Genomic DNA, 21,756 nt, shown 5'->3' with positions numbered 1-21,756 from the left:
AAAACTGAACCAGGAAGAAACAGAAAACCTGAACAGACCTATAACCATTAAGGAAATTGAAGCAGTCATCAAAAATCTCCCAAGAAACAAAAGCCCAGGGCCAGATGGCTTCCCAGGGGAATTCTATCAGACATTTAAAGAAGAATTAACACCTATTCTCCTGAAACTGTTCCAAAACATAGAAATGGAAGGAAAACTTCCAAATTCATTTTATGAGGCCACCATTACCTTGATCCCAAAACCAGACAAAGACCCCATCAAAAAGGAGAATTACAGACCAATATCCTTGATGAACGTGAATGCAAAAATTCTCACCAAAATACTAGCCAATAGGATCGAACAGTACATTAAAAGGATTATTCACCACGACCAAGTGGGATTTGTCCCTGGGCTGCAAGCCTGGTTCAACATCCGCAAATCAATCAACGTGATACAATACATTAACAAAAGAAAGAACAAGAATCATATGATCCTCTCAATAGATGCAGAAAAAGCATTTGACAAAGTACAGCATCCTTTCTTGATCAAAACTCTTCAGAGTATAGGGATAGAGGGTACATACCTCAATATCATAAAAGCCATCTACGAAAAACCTACAGCGAATATCATTCTCAATGGGGAAAAGCTGAGAGCTTTTCCCCTAAGGTCAGGAACGCGGCAGGGATGTCCACTCTCACCACTGCTATTCAACATAGTATTAGAAGTCCTAGCCACAGCAATCAGACAACAAAAAGAAATCAAAGGCATCCAAATCGGCAAAGAGGAAGTCAAACTCTCACTCTTTGCAGATGATATGATACTTTATGTGGAAAACCCAAAAGACTCCACCCCAAAACTCCTAGAACTCATACAGGAATTCAGTCAAGTCGCAGGATATAAAATCAATGCACAGAAATCAGTGGCATTCCTATACACCAACAACAAGACAGAAGAGAGACAAATCAAGGAGTCGATCCCATTCACAATTGCACCCAAAACCATAAGATACCTAGGAATAAATTTAACCAAAGAGGCAAAGGATGTGTACTCAGAAAACTATAAAATACTTAGGAAAGAAATTGAAGAAGACACAAAGAAATGGAAAAACGTTCCATGCTCAGGGATTGGGAGAACCAACATTGTGAAGATGTCAATGCTACCTAGAGCAATCTACACATTCAATGCAATCCCCATGAAAATACCATCCACTTTTTTCAAAGAAATGGAACAAATAATCCTAAAATTTGTATGGAACCAGAAGAGACCCCGAATAGCCAGAGGAATATTGAAAAAGAAAAGCAAAGCTGGCGGCATCACAATTCCGGACTTCCAGCTCTATTACAAAGCTGTCATCATCAAGACAGTATGGTACTGGCACAAAAACAGACACATAGATCAATGGAACAGAATCGAGAGCCCAGAAATGGACCCTCAACTCTATGGTCAACTTATCTTTGACAAAGCAGGAAAGAATGTCCAATGGAAAAAAGACAGTCTCTTCAACAAATGGTGTTGGGAAAATTGGACAGCCACATGCAGAAGAATGAAACTGGACCATTTCCTTACACCACACACAAAAATAGACTCCAAATGGTTGAAAAACCTAAACGTGAGACAGGAGTCCATCAAAATCCTAAAGGAGAACACAGGTAGCAACCTCTTCGTCCTCAGCCGCAGCAACTTCTTCCTAGAAACATCACCAAAGGCACGGGAAGCCAGGGCAAAAATGAACTATTGGGATTTCATCAAGATAAAAAGCTTTTGCACAGCAAAAGAAACAGTCCACAAAACCAAAAGACAACCGACAGAATGGGAGAAAATATTTGCAAATGACATATCAGATAAAGGGCTAGTATCCAAAATCTATCAAGAACTTATCAAACTCAACACCCAAAGAACAAATAATCGAATCAAGAAATGGGCAGAAGACATGAACAGACATTTTTCCAAAGAAGACATCCAAATGGCCAACAGACACATGAAAAAGTGCTCAACATTGCTGGGCATCAGGGAAATCCAAATCAAAACCTCAATGAGATACCACCTCACACCCGTCAGAATGGCTAAAATTAACAAGTCAGGGAACGACAGATGTTGGCGGGGATGTGGAGAAAGGGGAACCCTCCTACACTGTTGGTGGGAATGCAAGCTGGCGCAACCACTCTGGAAAACAGTATGGAGGTTCCTCAAACAGTTGAAATTAGAGCTACCATTCGATCCAGCAATTGCACTACTGGGTATTTACCACAAAGATACAAATGTAGGGACCAGAAGGGCTACGTGCACCCCGATGTTTATAGCAGCAATGTCCACAATAGGCAAACTGTGAAAAGAGCCAAGGTGTCCATCGACAGATGAATGGATAAAGAAGATGTGGTATATATACACAATGGAATATTATGCAGCCATCAAAAGGAATGAGAGCTTGCCATTTGCAACGACGTGGATGGAACTGGAGGGTGTTATGCTGAGTGAAATAAGTCAATCAGAGAAAGACATGTATCATATGACCTCACTGATATGAGGAATTCTTAATCTCAGGAACAAACTGAGGGTTGCTGGAGTGGTCGGGGGTGGGAGGGATGGGGTGGCTGGGTGATAGACATTGGGGAGGGTATGTGCTACGGTGAGCGCTGTGAATTGTGTAAGACTGTTGAATCACAGATCTGTACTTCTGAAACAAATAACGTAACATATTTTAAGAAAAAAGAAAAAGAAGAAGATAGCAGGAGAGGAAGAATGAAGGGGAGTAAGTCAGAGGGGGAGACGAACCAGGAGAGATGATGGACTCTGAAAAACAAACTGAGGTTTCTAGAGGGGAGGAGGGTAGGGGGATGGGTTAGCCTGGTGATGGGTATTAAAGAGGACACATTCTGCATGGAGCACTGGGTGTTATGAGCAAACAATGAATCATGGAACACTACACCAAAACAAATGATGTAATATATGGTGATTAACATAACAATAAAAAATTTAAAAAAAAAAGAAGATAACACTTCCCTTTAGTAATGGAAGATAAAGACCCATACTTTAAGAAAGAAACTAAAGGGCTAAGAGAAGTCATTTCGAGTAAACTGGAAGTCTTTTCCAGGGACAACTGGGAAATGTGTATCACAGCCTTAGAATGTGCATAACCTTAGATGCAGCCACTCCACTTATTTATCCTAAAGAATAATGCCACAGTGAACAAAACAGTGAAGGGTTCCTGGCCATGGACAGCTAAGAGACACCGAGTGTTTACAATATACCTGTCACTCTGAGCACTTTAGATGTGCTAACCCCTTGAATCATCACACAAACATGATGAGTCAGAGACTTCTGATCTCCATTTCACAGATGAAGAGGCCGAAATACACACTGTAAGTAACTTTCCCAGTTGGCTTCTTTTGGATTTCTATTCTCTCCACTATTTCCTCACACGTGAAATTGTATTCTACAGACACACCCTACCTTTATTCTTTGCCCCTCTTGACCATCTTAAAGCACATACACACATACACACAGCCATGGTTTACAAAAGACAGAAAGGCAAGATTAAAAGCATGAATGGACCCTATTCACTGGATATGTAACCTTTAGCAATTTACTGCATCTCAATAAACTTTAGCTCCTTCCTTTATAAAATAGATAAAATCAGAGCACTTATTCATATGGGCTATTGTGGGAATGAAGTGAGATAGTAAATGTAAAATGCTTAGCGAAGTAACTGGTACAGAAAAAGTACTCAACAAATGTTAACTCTTGATATTGTTCTTTGTTGTTTATTTTTGAATGAGGGTAGAGACACAAACATTTATCACATGCCTGCTAATAACTGCCAGATATTAAATGCATTGCATATCCTCATTATTGGGGAAAAAACAATAAGAAGTATAAGATAATGAGTAACAGGTACTATCTTTATAAAATATGGGCAGAATATTTTTTATGCCAAAGTCCTCTGCATTCACGTTGCACTGGACTTTTCAGCTAAAGCTAACTTGTCTAATCTAGGTGTTTTAATTTTTTTCTAGTAGAACGATACACTATTATTTGGGAGATAAAAGCACAGGTAATGATAGTTCTGCACCTGCCATAGGAGCTTAGACAAAGGGTTTCATTGGAGACATGGCCCCACTGCAACATCAGATAACATGGAAAAGTAAATAGGGAGCTAATGTGGATCTTAATCAAAATTATTTAAAGCTTTGGAAGAAACAAGAAATAAGGAAGAGTAGAAGAACCAAATGGAAGATACAGAGAAAAAGATCCTAAATAACCATTCTTCCAAATAAAACACACATACACACACACACACACACACACACACACACACACACACACCCTTAAAAGTAATGAAAACAAGTTTCTGTTGCGAACTTCATCTCGACAAGGGCCCCATAATGGCTGCAATCATAACAGCCCCCAGACACTGCCTTGCTCTCTTCGTGCTAGGCACCATGTTCTCTACATGCATTGCCTCATTCGGTCCTCCTACAAGCCTGAGAAATTGGTAGGACTATGCTTTTTTGAGAGAATTGAGGCTAAAAGCTACCAGAGCTCAGAGACTAGATTTTTCTGAACCGAGTTTTCTCCTGTAGGAACGCATCGGTCACACGCTCCTCCAGACTGGAGAGAAAGGGTAATCCTCTTTGCCCTCCACTCACGCTCTTCTTCACTCACTGTTCTTCCTTCCATCCAGGGTTATACCTGTAACAGAGCTTCCCGTGCTGGAAAAGACAGACAGTGACGGCTCCCACGGCTCCAAAGGATGGTGGCATGGGTTTGCCAAATGGTCATCAACCACCACGCCCCACACAGTCATCCTCTCCTTGACATGATCAAAGGACGTGTGCTCTAAACAGTCCACTTATCAGCACAGACTACAAGTGAAACAAATACTGAATTCCTAAATATGTGGTCCCACTAAGCATAAATATACATATTTATAGACTGCAAAAAGGTGAAAAGTAGCGTTCCATAATATTAGCCTGTCGCATGGAAACAAATTTTTTTATCTGTGAATCTGTCCACAACATAGCATAAACTATGACCTACATCTTACACAGAGGCATAATGTATATTTTCTAGATGGAAGGAAAATCCCACTGTACATCTCAAAGGCTGTATGCTTACCATTTACCATGAGTGTCTAGATTTTCTTCTAGTGTCAGATTTTACCAGTTCAGGCTTTGCAGTCAAACACACCTACACTTGAATTCAGGCTCTGGGCCCTGCCAATTACTTGCTGTTGATCTGAGGAGTTACCTGTTGTGGTCGCTGTTTTTCAGTTATAAAATGGAAACGAAGCCGTCTATCATTTGACAGATAACGCCATATTTACAATCCATTGTGAAAATTAAACAACATGATGTATTTAAAGAACTAAGCATGATATCTCATTCGTAGTAAATGCTCACTGAAATGGTAGCTATTCATATTAAAATTAAGGTCGTTGATACTACAGGGCCTTTCTTCTCAAAGTACTCCAAAGCATATCACGAATTCTGTGAGTGTGTCTGTGTGTCTCTCTGTGTCTGTGTGTCCGTGTAAAAAACACTATTATGGTCCAAATCACGTGTTCTTCTCTGCATGGAATACTAAACTACAATATCTATGACTAACCTGCAATGTACATCACAATATGTCAATGCAAAATGTGCCCAAGTGTTTAGGTATTGGTGATGTGTGTAAGTATTTTTATTATAACTCGGAAAAGACAGCAGTTTGAAATAGGGATTTCTACATTTCCTTCTCGCTATTCACTGATGTCAGAACCATAGAGAGCTTGTACTTTTCCCCCAAAATATGGCATCTGAGGATCAGTCTCTTTCCAAATTACCCAAATCTATAGGGGAAGTCTTTATTTGTGAATTATGACGAGTACTAAGCCCTCTGAGATTGTGAATCAGGATAGCCAAGTAAAGGATTCTTTTACAGCCACTAGAAAAATCTCAAATCACATTGTATTTGTGGTTACAATGAATTCATAAATAATGGTAATCAAATTTAAAATGTACATCTTAATCTTGTACTAAATAATGGTACAGTATTCCAGCCTATAACTGAAAATAAAAATATTTTAGCCTATAACTGAAAATAAAAGTATTTTATGCTTAGTTTTAAATCACATATATATTTTAAATATATTGATAGACAATCTAATGAAAGAAAATGAGTATTTTTCTTTGTAGAGCATTAATTTGGATACTAATAACAAATTAAATTAGGTTATGGAGCAAGTAGAAAAAATTAACATAGCCCCACTTGGACTGACATTAATTTTGTACAAAATTAAAATTTCACGGGGTCATAAATTAAAGAATGATAAAGTTTATTTTAAACCTCAAAATGTGAAACAGAATGTGAGTTTTAGGAGATACCTCTCTTTCAGATACACTGAAAAATCTGGACTGCTACTGAACAAGAACAAGCTCTTTTGAAATATCAGACTTCCTGCAGTTTACATAATGTTGATAGGTTTCTCTAGAAAAGGCATTGGGCATTAAAAGGTGAATAAAGCACATATCGAATTTTGTTTTGTCCAATTAAAAAACTGTCCTAACCCTAAGGAAAAAAAAAATGCTCACAATAACCCAGTAGGAGCCTCGATTAGAAAGATATCTGCAGCATCTGAAAATGAGTATGTTTTTGAAAAGATTTTCTTTATTAAGTTTATTTTAAAGTTACTTGGGGGTTCACGATTTGGAGCTTTGAGTTTTATAAATGAAATAACCCAGTTTGCACATATTATGCTATTCATTAAAACTAAAAATTAAGAGTAAATAAATGCTCTTCAATGCAAAGTACAGTTTGGTTCCACAGTTGCTTAAATTACATTGCCACATATGAAATGTTGGCTCTCCTCTGGAATTAACATTGAAAATTTTCAAATATCTCTCCTGATAATTTTATCGAAAGTGATTTATTTTAAAACAATAAGCGCTACAAATTGAGATGGGCTTAAAAGGATAACAGCCTTGTGTCTTATTGTCCTCTGCTGACAGGAAAGCATGTTCTTTACATACTGTATTTAGCTATAAAACACATATCTTTCCTTGGTAAAAAAAAATATATATATATATATATATATCTAGATTATTTAATAGGCTATTTCGAGGCTGTGAGAAAAAACAATTATTTGTGAAATAGTGTTCCACGGTGGGAGAAAAATTAAGAGAAATTATTTGCATCTCCTTTAAGTTATTCACAATACTTGGAGGCTTTCATTCTCTCCAGTTAGTGCAATTTATTTTTCCATACATCTCAGGAGCAAACAATGTTATTTAGACTCTAACCTGGCACGCTACCACCTCTGGCCCGCCCTTGAGCCCCTCCATTGCAAAGGTCTCCAGGTGCAGTTTGGGTAGCTGCAGGGTGAAGTCATTCCTACTTGCCGTAGTCCGTGACAGCGAGATCTGATCTCTGACCTAAAGGGAAAAAAACAGCATCAATGGTAATTCCCCTTCAGACACATTAACTGGGATGAACTGGGTCCCCTTGAGCCCACTGAGTGGACTTGCATTGATCGCTGGACCTGAAATCCATGAATAAATTTAGGACTAATTGATTTTTCGTTGCAAATAAATCTCTAATTCAGAGTGCTGGGGGAGAATGTTAAGAAGAAAAAGCATCCTCCTGCTTGAAATGAGGGAGGGAAGAAGAGTCACTGGAGCTCTTCTGATCAAGAGGTTTTGAATTATTTTTTCACTGTTCCACCCTCAAAAGAAAAAAAGGAAGAAGGAAAAAAATACCCACAAAATCGAAAACAAACAGCCATCTCCTAATTATTATCACTTTCTTAATAACATGTTTCATTTAACTGGTATTAACTAATATATATTAGACAAGATAGCTATTAGGTGCTAGTCTTTGAAAAGAAAACTTCAATAATATGTATCCTGGAATAAAAACAAATATACTCAACACACAAGGAGACTTAAAAATATACCAGTCCAAGGTTTATTTGCCCATTTCCTTCTTACTAAACTTGAGTCTTAACGATTAAATACATATAAACCAACTCAGTCACGCAACTTCTAAATAAGATAACGAATAAAATCAGCGGTATTTGTACTATATTTTAAGTATTCGGAAAGGTAACAATACAAACATATCACAGATCCAGGAGAAATACCAAATTCTCTAGCCAGTAGAAGTATCACAGGCAGTTGATATTACACTGCCACCTTCTGGACAAATGAGAAACTACTCCCCACATACTATACATAGATAAAGAAAATGCTCAGAAACAGATCTGTTTTCATTTTTAATTTCCAAACTTAATAAGAGCCTTAAAATTTTCAGTTTAGTTTTCCATAAGATCAGTGAGCTTTCGTTTTTAATTATACAGTTTAACGATAGTAGATTTCATACGTAGGCACATTTTCTAACTTTCCCTATGCCTGACTTGGTTTTAAAAATGTATCTCTTTGCTACCATATACTGGATAAATATTATGCAACTAGCTTAAAGCCACAGGATCAAAAGTGCTTCTGATGAAATAGTAAAGGTCAAGAATGGGATAACTATAAAAAATAACACTAATTGCTCAAATATATGTATCTACATCCCTACTTTTCCCTGAGCAACTTCTAATGTAACTTGGCAACAGCACAGGATCGCAAACCTCTCCTTCACTTTTCTGTTCTACTTGGGAAGCTTCTAAAGCCTGTTTGAATTATTTCTTATTTTATGAATGAACTATCACACTGCATAGGGTTTCCTTATACTAGCAAACACACACAAACATCTGACAACATCTTTAATTGTTCATGCTAATCTACGGTTATAAAAATCTTTATACTCCCAAGTTGAGCAGAATTTCTGTCAGTAAGTGAATGTCAAAGTGTATGCTATAAAACATACACTGTAATGCAATTTTTATAATGGTGTGAGTACTGTATGCACACTGGAGTCCCAATTCAGAATGTGTATTTATCTCTAACAAACATTCTCCAGAGTCTTTAGTCAGGAGGAGAATGCTTTTAACTTGCTTAACATAACAAAATAAATCATATTTTATAAATGTATTTGCTTTAGGTTTTATATTTTATATATACAGATACCTTCTCCTGCTTTTTTTTGGTCACCAATGCACACTCAGATAAAAGAAAACATTAATGTGGATTAAGGTACTGAGAATTTATCAACATCAAACCACTAGTGTTTTGCCTTCTACCCTTCTGAACCATAGTCAATAGATCTAAATATTTTACTGTACCCTGGCCAATTCATTGTTTGATGTTTAAAAACTCACCCAGAATCAAAGAAAATTTATTAAATTTGAGCCCCCAAATGAGATACTATTAGCTTTGAAAGTCAAGTTTAACTGCGATATTGATGATTCTCTTTTTTCTGTGACAAAATTCACTAGGGAAATCCTGGAAGTCAAAGTACAAAAGCAGATTGCTAATACAGGCAAAGGGGGAGGGAGGACCATAAGCAACGTAGGTATAATCCACAACACAGTTCCAGCACTGGAGGTCCTTGAACCCGATGATTATCAGGCACCAGATTTCAACTGTGAAGCTTGACATACAGGAACAGTAAGCCACATTTTATAGTCTCTAAATAAACTCGCTGAACAATATTAAGCTGGGGCATTTGGCAGTTAAACCTGTGACTTCTTACCAAATTAACATTCTCACTACAACATTATTTAATTTGCCAAGTTAAATCATTCTTTATATTAGATGGGGGGAAAGCCTCAAAATGCAGTTATTTTGCTAAATCGAATAACGGGCATCATAATTACATTATTTGAATATGTGTGTGTTAATACTTTCATTTAATTATAAATGATGTGTTGAGATTGTGGACAGTGCCATCAAGAGATAGGGCTACATAACAGATATAATACCACAAATATTTCTACTACATTTTAAGAGTTGATTCCACTTTTAAATTAAGCCAGAACTTTGAGAGAAGGCATCCAAAATGTTCTCCAAATATTTCTAGGAAAAGTTTTTTCTCACTCTTGAAAAAGGATCGGCTAGGAATTCTTTTATCTTCAGGGGTACAAGGAGTGAAAGCAGTATGTTGAGAGAAGACAAAACAGTGACACAGGACAAGTAAAATTACAACCATGCAGCAAAGAAGCAGGAAGGGAAGGTGACAAGGAACAGGAAAACATGAAGGGTGAAAGATGAGACTGTTCAGAAGAGCGCAGAAAGCAAGTCTGAATTTCAGGGTGTGAACAAGGATAAACGGGAAAGAGAGCCAACCCAGAACAGTAAGAAAAAAGGTTCTCTCCTTATTGCATTAAATCTGTTCATGAAAAACACAGAACAGGCAGCCTGAGAATAAAGTAACCAAAATCAGAAAAGAGATAAGTGAAATTTCTTTGGGAAACACTGCCCATTGGATATAAATACCTTTCAAAACATGAGAATCTAAAATAAATTTCTTTACTGTCAAAAGAATTCTGAAGCAACAATATTAGAATAGTAAAATCACTTTTTTCCCTAACAGAAGTAGGCTCACCTTTTAAAGTACAGATTTTAGTGTGAACTAAGATTAAAACCACCATTGTCACCTTTCTATACATTAAATGATAATTTCAAATTTCAAATTAATTTGAAATTGTAATTTCAAAAGTCAGACTTTAATTCTGTTACAGCACATCGTCATTCATCCTTTAATTAAGATTCTATACCCTTTTCACTGTGATTTATTTATAGCTGTGACTGATAAAATATATATAATATTTTTCTATTTCAAAATGGGTAACAGTTCATACTTAACATATAACGAATTTTTTCATACAACTTCACAACATAAATCTCATTTGCCAAGTTGCATACATTTTTATAATATTCTATACAACTGTTCAATTTCATAATATTTTGACAAAGAAAACACACCTCTATTACTACACTCTGAAATTTTGATTTTTAGGAAAGTAGTTTGATTTCTCCCTTTCCTATTACATACTTTCAGAAAGCACATATTTCTAACAGATATGCTATAAGACACAAGAGAAAAAAGAGGTGGATAGAGAAAAATAAATGAAACTTTCTAAGAAGTCAAAACATTGGTATGAAATATCTATTTATTTTATCCTCACACTCAAGTTCCAGATTGAAGTGGTTCAGAAGATCCACGTTCCTATTCCACTGATTGGCCTTTACTCACAAGCCGCCAATCTGTTTTCTAATTTTCTGTACTTCCACCATAACACAAAAAAAGCTCTTCCTGGTGGACATACCAAGTATGAGATTACATTAGTCATTTTTGGAAAAACTGCTCAGCTCTCAGAACGTGAACCTGCATGTTGTATCACGCACAGCTAAAAATCCCTCTGGACCTAATGTTCCAAATTAAAAAAAAAAAAAAACCACACACACACACACACACACACACACACACACACACTTATGAAATGTGGCACTAAGCTGTGTTTCTACACTAAGGAAGAAGTAGTCAGATTGTAGATGGAAATGCAGATATGCTTATCACATAAAAAGATACGTACAGTGCCCAAATCTTAAACGTCTGGGAAAAGTAAGTGATAATTAGGATTTCACATCATACCCTTGATCTGCCTAAAATTTTACTTACTCCAATCTAGTATGGCATCCATTGCTTCAAAATCAACACTCTGACCACAGACAGTGTCATCAAGTAGAGAGACCTCTACAGCGTTTCCTGTAACCTCCTTTATCACTCCATGTTCATGTTCTACTTTGTTTCCACATCCCTGCCTTCTGTCCCACGCCCTCCTCTGCCCTTCCTTCCACCCCCACGGATTCCTTATGGCTTTCCTTTTTCTCTTTATTCTCTTTTTCATCCTACCCTAGAGCAGCTTGCACACTATCTTTCAACCTCCGCACCAGAGAGCAGTGTGCACTTGGCACACTGCAGCCTGGGAACCGAATCCAGCCCACCGCACATTATTGTAAATAAAGTTTTATTGGAACACATGACACCCATTCATTTACCTATTGTTTTTTGGCTGCTTTCCTGCTACCGTGACAGAATTGGAGAGTTGAGACAGAGACCATATGGTCCACAAAGCCTAAAATATTTACTATCTGACCCTTTACAGAAAATGTTGGCCATCCTCTGCCTTCAAGGTATTTTAAATAACCACATTTCACCAGAGACTATCTGAACAATTTCTAGCGGGCCAACCTTCTATCAGTAACACAGGGTTGCATTTCACAGACACTTCCTGGCTTCTTTTTTCCAAGAGTTTCATAAAATAAGTGTACTATCTCCTGATATATTTTCAAGTTTTATGTAGTCTGGTATGCAACATGACTGGGTCTAACTTTCCTGGCACGTACTCTAATACCTAATCAACATAAAATTTGGCTAAACAAGTAGAATAGGCATACTGGAGAGCCTTTTGTAAACAGACAGAGAAGGGCACTAGCCAGAGGTAACTCTGTAATAACACTGGTAGCAAGAAAAACACTGTGCATACAGAGGCTCATAGTAAGTATGTGATCAAATAAGAATGTCATTCCAAACTCACAAATTCTACAAGGCAGGAGAAAGAGAGAATATGATAAAAAAGATCATTAGCAGCTCCAGAACTCTGGTATGTGCCTACTGAGAGAAGCAGGGCTTCAAGCTTGTGAACACAATGGAGACGACATTCATGGATCGAATAGTTACATCTGAATGGATATTTTCCTCTGTCTGTTACCTTTTCCTTAACTGTTTAATTAATGAAATGGAGAGAGTAATAATCCTATTAGTAGTTGGTACTTCCAAAAGTACTTTATGCTTCTCAGAGTACTCTTCACACTACCTCCCTTGATTCTGCCATCCACCTTGTGAAACAGTCATCACCATCCCTAATATTGGGGATGTTGAGTGCAGTGCTCTTAGCACTAAATCCCAACGCCTCTCAATATCTATAATGAATAGTTAATAGTTGGGGAAATCGCTTAGGATTTTGGTAATCTTCCATTTCTCTACCTAAACAACAATACTATTTTTTTTTACCTTTACCTTGCCTTGGTCCCTTGTCTGGCAATCTTAGCAAAAATGTGTAAGTTTCATAAAAGTAGTTTTGTGAGAAGTAATGGAGACTATTATTCAAACATCCTTATTTTCCTCAGTAGTTTCCCCCTGGGCCTGAGGGCATTCTCATTCATTCATGTTTTCTTTCTCCCACAGCCTGACACACACACACACACACACACACACACACACACATACACACACACACACACAGTTACACTGAGAAACAAGTTACCTGCGCAGCAATCATCCTTATACAGTGTCACCATCTCACACGGAAGATTCCCCAGCTATGAGGTCCCAAGACACATGCAACCTTTCCTGCTGTGCTCCACACCCATGGGAAGGAGACCCTGGCGCTCCGCAGAAGCGGGCACTCCACTGACGTTGCAGCCAACACAGGCACTCATCATTTGAAAAGAAGGAAGTGAGAAACTAGCCTTCTCTTGCTGGCAGTGTATTTAACCTAACCTACAGCTCTGGAGCAGAGCCAGCACACTCCCATGACTGCCTGCTGCTGTCACCAGAAAAAGAGGACAAATCCACCACCACCACCACCCCACACATTAATAGTCACATCCCAATTATGGACCGAGAAAATGGATCTCTTGAATCAAATTAGCAAGCTGGCTACATCCCAATTAAGGATCTGAAAAACGGGGCCCTCAAATCAAATTATCAAGCTGGAGGACAGGGTGATTTGATCATGGACATCTTATAAAGGCGCTAGACAGCTTGATAAATCTATGGTGTAGGTTATATACCATAGAATGCACCCCACAGATAGATTACTGTGCCCTTGAGCTATTTAAACAAACACAAAACCCATACTTGAGAATAGAGAAATAAGTTTATGAATTGTTAACAGTCCTCCACACGGAGATATTTTCTTTCCGAGGGGAAATTATTCCAAAGGATAAAGGCCAAGGCACAACTGAAATTAGCTATTTAGATGTGTTTAGGTTAAAACCTGTTATGCACACGTACATGACATTCTGTAGTGTCTTATCTTTAGTTTGTCAAGGTTTTTAAATCCCTCTTGAGCTGGAGTACCATTTTTAGCTTGGCTAGGTCAGAATGACACTGAACAATATGAATGATGACACACAAGACAGCTATATGGACAGAGTTGTCATCAGCAAGCCAACTGTGCCAACACCCGTATGTCCTGCACAGCTGATCCTCAGACCCGGGATCCAGAAACTAAGAATGCACACGAGTTCAAAGACCACAAGTAACATTTACAGAGTCACTAACAAGTCTAAAAACCACTGGGTTTTTAGATGCATTAAATCATATTTTGACTTTTAAAATACTGTCAGTTCTAGAAATTAAAAGTTATTCTGTGGTGTTTCTATTCCTTATAAATTCACTGAAAACTAAAAATCATAAGATAACTATGTATTATCAAATATTTGGGTTAACCATCTCTAAGATAAGATTATAAAATCATATTTAAAGATTTGGTAAGACAGTGTCTTCACCTGTCAGATTCTGTTTGACTCTAATCTATTCCACAAACCACTCTAACAAAAGAAGTTCTCATCTTTCTACTTCATAGGAGTCTAACCAGATAAAAACAGGTTGCAACAGGACTATTACACCCTGTAAATTCCTTGCTAGCATACCTCTCTTTCCTAGGGACATTCTTACAATCAAATTTAGGCTTTCTCCTCTAGCTTTTGATTAGGCAGAATAAATACACATGCTATTTTTAGCTATCAAATAAATAAAGCAATATCAGCAAGACCTCCATTGAAATCTAGAGATGGCTTCAGCTTTGTTTAGGGACTGGGTGATGGTAGAATTTGACTCATTCAACAAACATTCATTAAGTGCCTACTGGGTACCAGGCACTGTGATAGATGCTGAGGATATAAAAATTAAGGAGACAGAATTCCATCCCTCAAGGACTCCAAACTCTAGTGGCATAATTAATCTCTCAAAATGCATTTGTTAGCCTTCCATTTATCTATAATGTCTTGTTTCTCCCGTCAATGCCTACGCTGCCTTCTTTCTTTGCCAGAGAGTATTATGTTAATCAGTCTCAAACCCTTATGTTTAGCCTGACTTTTTCCCTTAGGTCCAGACTCACATATCCTGCTGATCACTCCACATTACCTCAAACTCGGGTATTTCCAAAGCAAAACTCACCATTGTCTCCCTTCTTCTCCCTACAAAAAAAAAAAAAAAAAAAAAAGGCTGCTCCTCTTCTTGTATTTCCAACATCAATCAGCCAATCACACCGCCCCATCCTGGGAGTCATCCTTCCCTACCTTTTTCATCATCATTTGCCATTTTACTAAATAAGTTTCACATCCTTTCCTCTAATACCACCTATCATCACTACCCTGGCCCAACCTTCTGCTGCTTTCATCAAGTGTACAGAACCATGGCTCTTAAAACCATCTTCACTACTCATGATATCCGGTCTGCAAATACGCCCTCCAGAGCCCAAATTCAGTATGGAAATCTGACCATATCAGTCCCTCGCTGAAACCCTAGTTTGCTCCCACTGCCTCCATGATAAAGATCCAAGGGTCTTAGAATGGCCAAAAAAGAAAAACAACTTCGATGACTTGGCTTCCAAGTGCCTCATTCAGCCCCTCTCTTGCACTCTCCTTGCACTTCCTGCTGATCTGAGGATGTCTGGCTATTCATGCTTCCACACACTATCCTCTCTGCTGGAACGCCTTTCCCATCTTCCCTCACACTTCAAAGCCCTATCCAGGCATTAATTCTCTTCTAAGAAACCTCCAGCCAACCCGTGGGTTTTCTAAGTATTTTTCATAGACGAATAACTCCGTCTACACAGATGTGAAACTGCATCTTATGGATGTGTATTTACCATGGTATACTGGAATTATCTGTGTCTCTGCCTTGAGGGAAAAGACTATGCTATATAGGGACTTTTTTGTTTTTTGGGTTTTTTTTTTTTTTTTTTTTTTGGTTGTTTGTTTCTCCAAAGACTGGTATGGCTCCCGGCATATAATATACACTTTAAAAGCATTTGTAGAACTCAACTATTTATATTAAATATTGGATAAGAGGTTTTAAGTAACTTTACTGTAGAAATGAATCTCAAAGGATATTAGCAAAAACTCCCGTGACTTCCTAGCTATCGTCCAGTATCATTCAGCCTGATAAATTTAGAGGGCTTATAGATGCAAGGTCCTCTAGAGTCTTTTGAGGCTTCTGGATTGTGACTTCCTGTTTTATCTTTTAGACATTTTACTGAAAAGGCAGCTAAGACTTCTCCCTAAATGTTCAGAGGTACCTTTAAAGTTCATAGTCACTACAATCATACACAGGAAACATTATAGTTAATCCTTCCAAACTGGTAGGACTTAAGCAATCTCTAAAAGCCTCAAGAATCCAGCCATTCTGCTAACTAAACAATAACAAAAAATGACTACAAAAAAAGTTCATTCTTCTCTACATTCCAATTTTACCTAAATTTACTTACTTTCACCCCCAGCTATAATAAACCAAGACATTTCTCTGTTAAACACTTGGTTAGCACCCAATAAATACTTAATTTTCTCATACCTAACCCTAAATAATTCAGATATTATCCTATACATCTAGTCATTGCCCTATCCTGAAAGCTATTCTAATACAGTTCTACATAGAATTATCTATATCTGTATAGAATTATATTCTAATATAATTATTGTACTTGTCCTCTTTTTCTCACAATAGAAATACTAAAGCATGTTTGGAGAGCCTCTTAATTTAAAGAAAAAAATCAATTCCTGAGATTCTATATTATCAGTAATATTAGAAACCTACTGGTAAATTTATTAGGAAAATAAAAGCATATGACTTTAGGGAATGATGTTAGCAAAAATGATGGAATAAGGAACTCCAAAAACCAGTCCCTCCACACACACACAAAAAAATGAATACCCTGGGGCACCTGGGTGGATCAGTCGGTTAAGTGTCTGCCTTTGGCTCAGGTCATGATCCCGGGGTCCTGGGATTGAGCCCTGAGTCAAGCTCCCTGCTCAGTGGGGGGTCTGCTTCTCCCTCTCCCTCTGCATGCTGCTCCCCCTTCTTGTGCTCTCTCACTTGCTCTCTCTCACATAAATAAATAAAATCTTAAAAAAAAAGCAATGAGTACCCTGGCAAAATTTGTCAGAATCAACTTTCTCAGAACTCTAGAAACTAAGTGAAAGCTTACAGCAACCAAGCAAAAACTTAATCAAGAAAAAAGCACCTGAATCTCAGCACTTAAGGAAATCTCTGTTGAAACACTAGCAGATGATGAAGTTAACAGAACAGAGATTTGAGTGGCCATACTTGACAAAGAATATAGACTTTACATGGAAATGAAAAGTACAGCATAGGAAATATGGTCAATTATATTGTAATAATGTTTTATGGTGACAGTGACCACTTACCATGGTGAGCACTGAGTAATGTACAGAATTGTCAAATCACTATGTTATATACCTGAAACTAATATAACTACATGTGTCAACTATGCTTCAATAATAAATATTTTCTAAAAAAAGAATACAAACTGAAAAAATTAGTTCAGAAAAGTCACTGAACAAACAATAACCACTAGAATAAGCAGCAACAAACAACACCAGGGAAGGAGGAGAATCTGATTTCCAGAGTTGCTACACTGTACTATTCAAACTATCCACTTTTCAACAAAAAGTTACGAAGCATGCAAAAAGATAAGAAAGTATGGTCCATACATAAGAAAAACAGAAACTAATAGGAACTCAGGAAGCCTGAACATTGGATTTACCACACAATGACATTAAATCATTTATTTTAAATATGCTTAAAGTGTTAAAGGAAACTGTATACAAATAACCAAAGGGAACCATGAGAAGAATATCTTCCAAGATAGAAAATATAAATAAAGAGAGAGAGAGCATAAAAAGGAACCAAATAGAAATTTGGGGGTTGACATATTCAAAGTGCTTAAAGGGGACAAAAACCTGCCAACCAAGAATTTTATATCAAACAAAAATATTCTTCAAAAATGAAGGAGGGCGCCTGGGTGGCTCAGTTGGTTAAGCGACTGCCTTCGGCTCAGGTCATGATCCTGGAGTCCCGGGATCGAGTCCCACATCGGGCTCCCTGCTCAGCAGAGAGTCTGCTTCTCCCTCTGACCCTCTTCCCTCTCGTGCTCTCTATCTCTCATTCTCTCTCTCTCAAATAAGTAAATAAATAAATAAATAAATAAATAAATAAACAAACAAAAGATGAAGGAAAGGGGCACCTGGGTGGCTCAGTTGGTTAAGCATCCAACTCTTGATTTCAGCTCAGGTCATGATCTCAGGGTTGTGGGATTAAGCCTCACATCGGGCTCTGCGCTCAGCATGGAATCTGCTTGTCCTTCTCCCTCTCCTCCTCCTCCCCCCAATCACTCTATCTCCTCTCTATCTGTAAAATAAATAAATAAAATCATTTTAAAAAAGGAAGGAGAAATTAAGCCATTCCAAGATAAACAAAAGCTGAGGGTGTTCATTACCCCTAGACTTGCCCTAGGAGAAATGTCCTAGGGGAGTCCTTCAGCCTGAAATGAAAGGACAACAGACAGTAACTCAAATTCACATGAAGAAATAAAGATCACCAGTAAAGGAAACTGAACAAGTATATATAAAAGTCAGTAATAATGTAGTTTTGATTTGTAATTCCTCTTTTTTTCTATATAATTTAAAAGATAACTCTGACAAAACTGAACAATAGTGCAGTTCAACAATAATAGTTGAAGACTTCAAAATTGCACTTCATTAATGGATAGAACTACACAAAAGATACCCAAGGAACTAGAAGACTTGAACAACAGTTTAAATCAACTTAATAGACATCTTTAGAATATTCCACACAACGAATGCAGAATACACATTCTTTTTAAATGTACATGTAACATTCACCAAGACAGACCATATTCTGAGCCATACTGCAAACTTTAAATTTAAAAGAACTGATATCAAACAAAGTAGCTATTCAAACCCTACAGAATTACATTAGAATGCCATAGCAAAAAATATTTGGAAAATACCCAAATATTTTGTAAATAAATAAACAACAAATAAATAAACAACACACTCTTAAACAATGAATAGGTCAAAGATGAAATCACAGGGATATTACAAAATACTTTGAGACAGATGAAAACAAAAACATAACATACTAAACACAGTTTTCAATGAAAGCAGTGCTCACACAGAAATTTTTAGCTGCAAATGCTTACATTAAAAAAGAAGAAAGATCTCAAAGCAATAACCTAACCTTCTACCTGAGGGACACAGAAAAAGAAGAGCAAACTAAGCCCAAAGCAAACAAAAGAAAGAAAATAATAAAGATTGGAGCAGAGATAATAGAGACTAGGAAAATAACAGAGCACATTAAGAAAACCAAATTTGGTTCCTTGGAATGATCAACAACACTGACAAACCTTAAATAGACTTGCCAAGAAAAAAAAAGATTAATTAATTACTCTAATCAGAAAAAAAAAGTGAGGACTCTACTACTGACCTTACAGAAATAAAAACAATACTAAGAAAATGAACAATGTATGTCAACAAATTAGATAACCTAGATGAACTAAACAAATTCCTGGAAACACATAAGCCACCAAAATTGACTTAAAAAGAAGCAGAAAATATGAATAAATCTATTACAAGGAAAAAGAATTAATAAATAAGCAAAAAACTTCCAACAAAGAAAATCCAAGGACGAGATAGCTTCACTGGTAAATATTACCAAATGTTTACAGAATTAACACCAATCCTTCTCAAACTCTCCCAAAAAAAAAACCTGAAGTGGAAGGTCCACTTCCTAACTCATTCTATGAGGTCAGTATTACTCTGATACCAAAGCTAGACAAAGATATCACAAGAAAACTGTATACCAATATCCCATATGAACACAGACACAAAATCCTCAAAAAAAATAAATAAATACTAGCAAACTGAATCTAGCAACATATTCAACATAGTCAAGCAATTATACATGATAACCAAGTGGTATGTATGACAGGAATGCAAGGATGGCTCAACATACAAAAATGAATCTATGTAGTACACAATATTAATAGTATGAAAAGTGAAAAAAAATCATTTCATATGATATAGAAAGAGCATTTGACAAAACCCAATAACCTTTCATGAAACGAAAAATTCAAAAAACTAGGAACAGAAAAGAACTTAATCTGATGAAGGACATGTTCCTAACATCATACTTAATGGTGCAAAACTGAAAGCTTTCCCCTTAAGATTAGGAAGAATGCAAGGATATCTGTTGTCATCTCATTGCCAGGACTAGAAGTACTAGCCAGGCAAATAGACCAAAAAATAAAACAAATGAACAAAAATAAACAACAACAAAAAATGAGGCATCCAAACCAGAAAGAAAGAAGTAAAACTATCTTTATTTGCAGATGACATGATCTTATATATAGGAAATCCTACAGAATCCTCCAAAGAAATTATTGGAGCTAAAAAAATTTAGCAAAATTGCAGGATACAAAAGCAACATATAAAAATCAGTCATATTGACTTCACTGATATGAGGAATTCTTAATCTCAGGAAACAAACTGAAGGTTGCTGGAGTGGTGGGGGGGTGGGAGAGATGGGGTGGCTGGGTGATAGACATTGGGGAGGGTATGTGCTATGGTGAGCGCTGTGAATTGTGCAAGACTGTTGAATCATAGATATGTACCTCTGAAACAAATAATGCAATATATGTTAAGAAAAAAAAAAGAAGTAGAAGATAGCAGGAGGGGAAGAATGAAGGGGAGTAAATCGGAGGGGGAGATGAACCATGAGAGACGATGGACTCTGAAAAACAAACTGAGGGTTCTAGAGGGGAGGGGCTGGGGGGATGGGTTAGCCTGGTGATGGGTATTAAAGAGGGCACATTCTGCGTGGAGCACTGGGTGTTATGCACAAACAATGAATCATGGAACACTACATCAAAAACTAATGATGTATGGTGATTAACATAACAATAAAAAATTTTTTTAATCAGTCATATTTCTAAATGCTAGAAATTAAGAACCAAGAAATGAAATCAAGAAAATAATTTCATTTACAATAGCATCACAAGGAATAAAATACTCAGGAATAAATTTAAGCAAGAAGGTATAAAACTTATACACTGAAAACTACAAAAGTTGGTAAAAAAAATTAGAGAAGATCTAAATAAATGGAAAGATATTCTATGTCATGGATTACAAGACTTAATATTAAGATGGAAATACTATCAAAAATTCCAATCAAAAATACTATCAAAATTCCAATTGCCTTCTTCATATCCTAAAATCATATGTAATTGATCCTAAAATTCATATGTAATTATAAGGAACCCTGAAAAGTCAAAAAAAAATCTTGAAAAAAAAATCCCAAAATTGGAAGACTTAAAATTCTTAATTTCAAAATTTACTACAAAGCTACAGTGATCAAAACAGTGTGTGGTACTGATATATGAGGACAGACAACATATAGATCAATGAAACAGAATTGACAGCCCAGAAACAAAACCAAACATCTATAGTCAACAGATTTTCAACACAGGTACCGAATGGGGGAAAGAAAAGTCTTTTTTTTTTTTTTAAGATTTTATTTATTTCTTTGACAGAGCGAGAGAGGGAACACAAGCAGGGGGAGTGGGAGAGGGAGAAGCAGGCTTCCCACCGAGCAGGGAGCCCAATGTGGGGCTCTGTCCCAGGACCCTGGGATCATGACCTGAGCCGAAGGCAGACCCTTAACGACTGAGCCACCCAGGTGCCCCAAGAAAAGTCTTTTTAATAAATGGTACTGGGATGGGGCGCCTGGTTGGCTCAGGTGGATGAG

The 21,756-nt window shown here is 37.0% G+C and overlaps 1 protein-coding gene across 2 annotated transcripts in view; it reads right to left on the bottom strand.

Annotated features, from left to right (window-relative positions):
* CCDC171 (coiled-coil domain containing 171) overlaps nucleotides 1-21,756 on the bottom strand; it is a 314,512-nt gene that overhangs the window by 70,568 nt on the left and 222,188 nt on the right. For both annotated transcript variants that reach the window (XM_028107327.1, XM_088018937.1), the window contains one exon: nucleotides 7,257-7,388. In XM_028107327.1, the coding sequence (XP_027963128.1) occupies nucleotides 7,257-7,388 (132 nt within the window). The remainder of the gene's footprint in view (nucleotides 1-7,256; nucleotides 7,389-21,756) is intronic.

Source organism: Eumetopias jubatus, unplaced genomic scaffold, assembly GCF_037043125.1.
Source record: "Eumetopias jubatus isolate StellerSeaLion01/CBP00866 unplaced genomic scaffold, mEumJub1_p1.0 scaffold_15, whole genome shotgun sequence".
Classification (NCBI taxonomy): Eukaryota; Metazoa; Chordata; class Mammalia; order Carnivora; family Otariidae; genus Eumetopias; species Eumetopias jubatus.
This window is presented reverse-complemented; position numbering and strand designations above follow the sequence as displayed.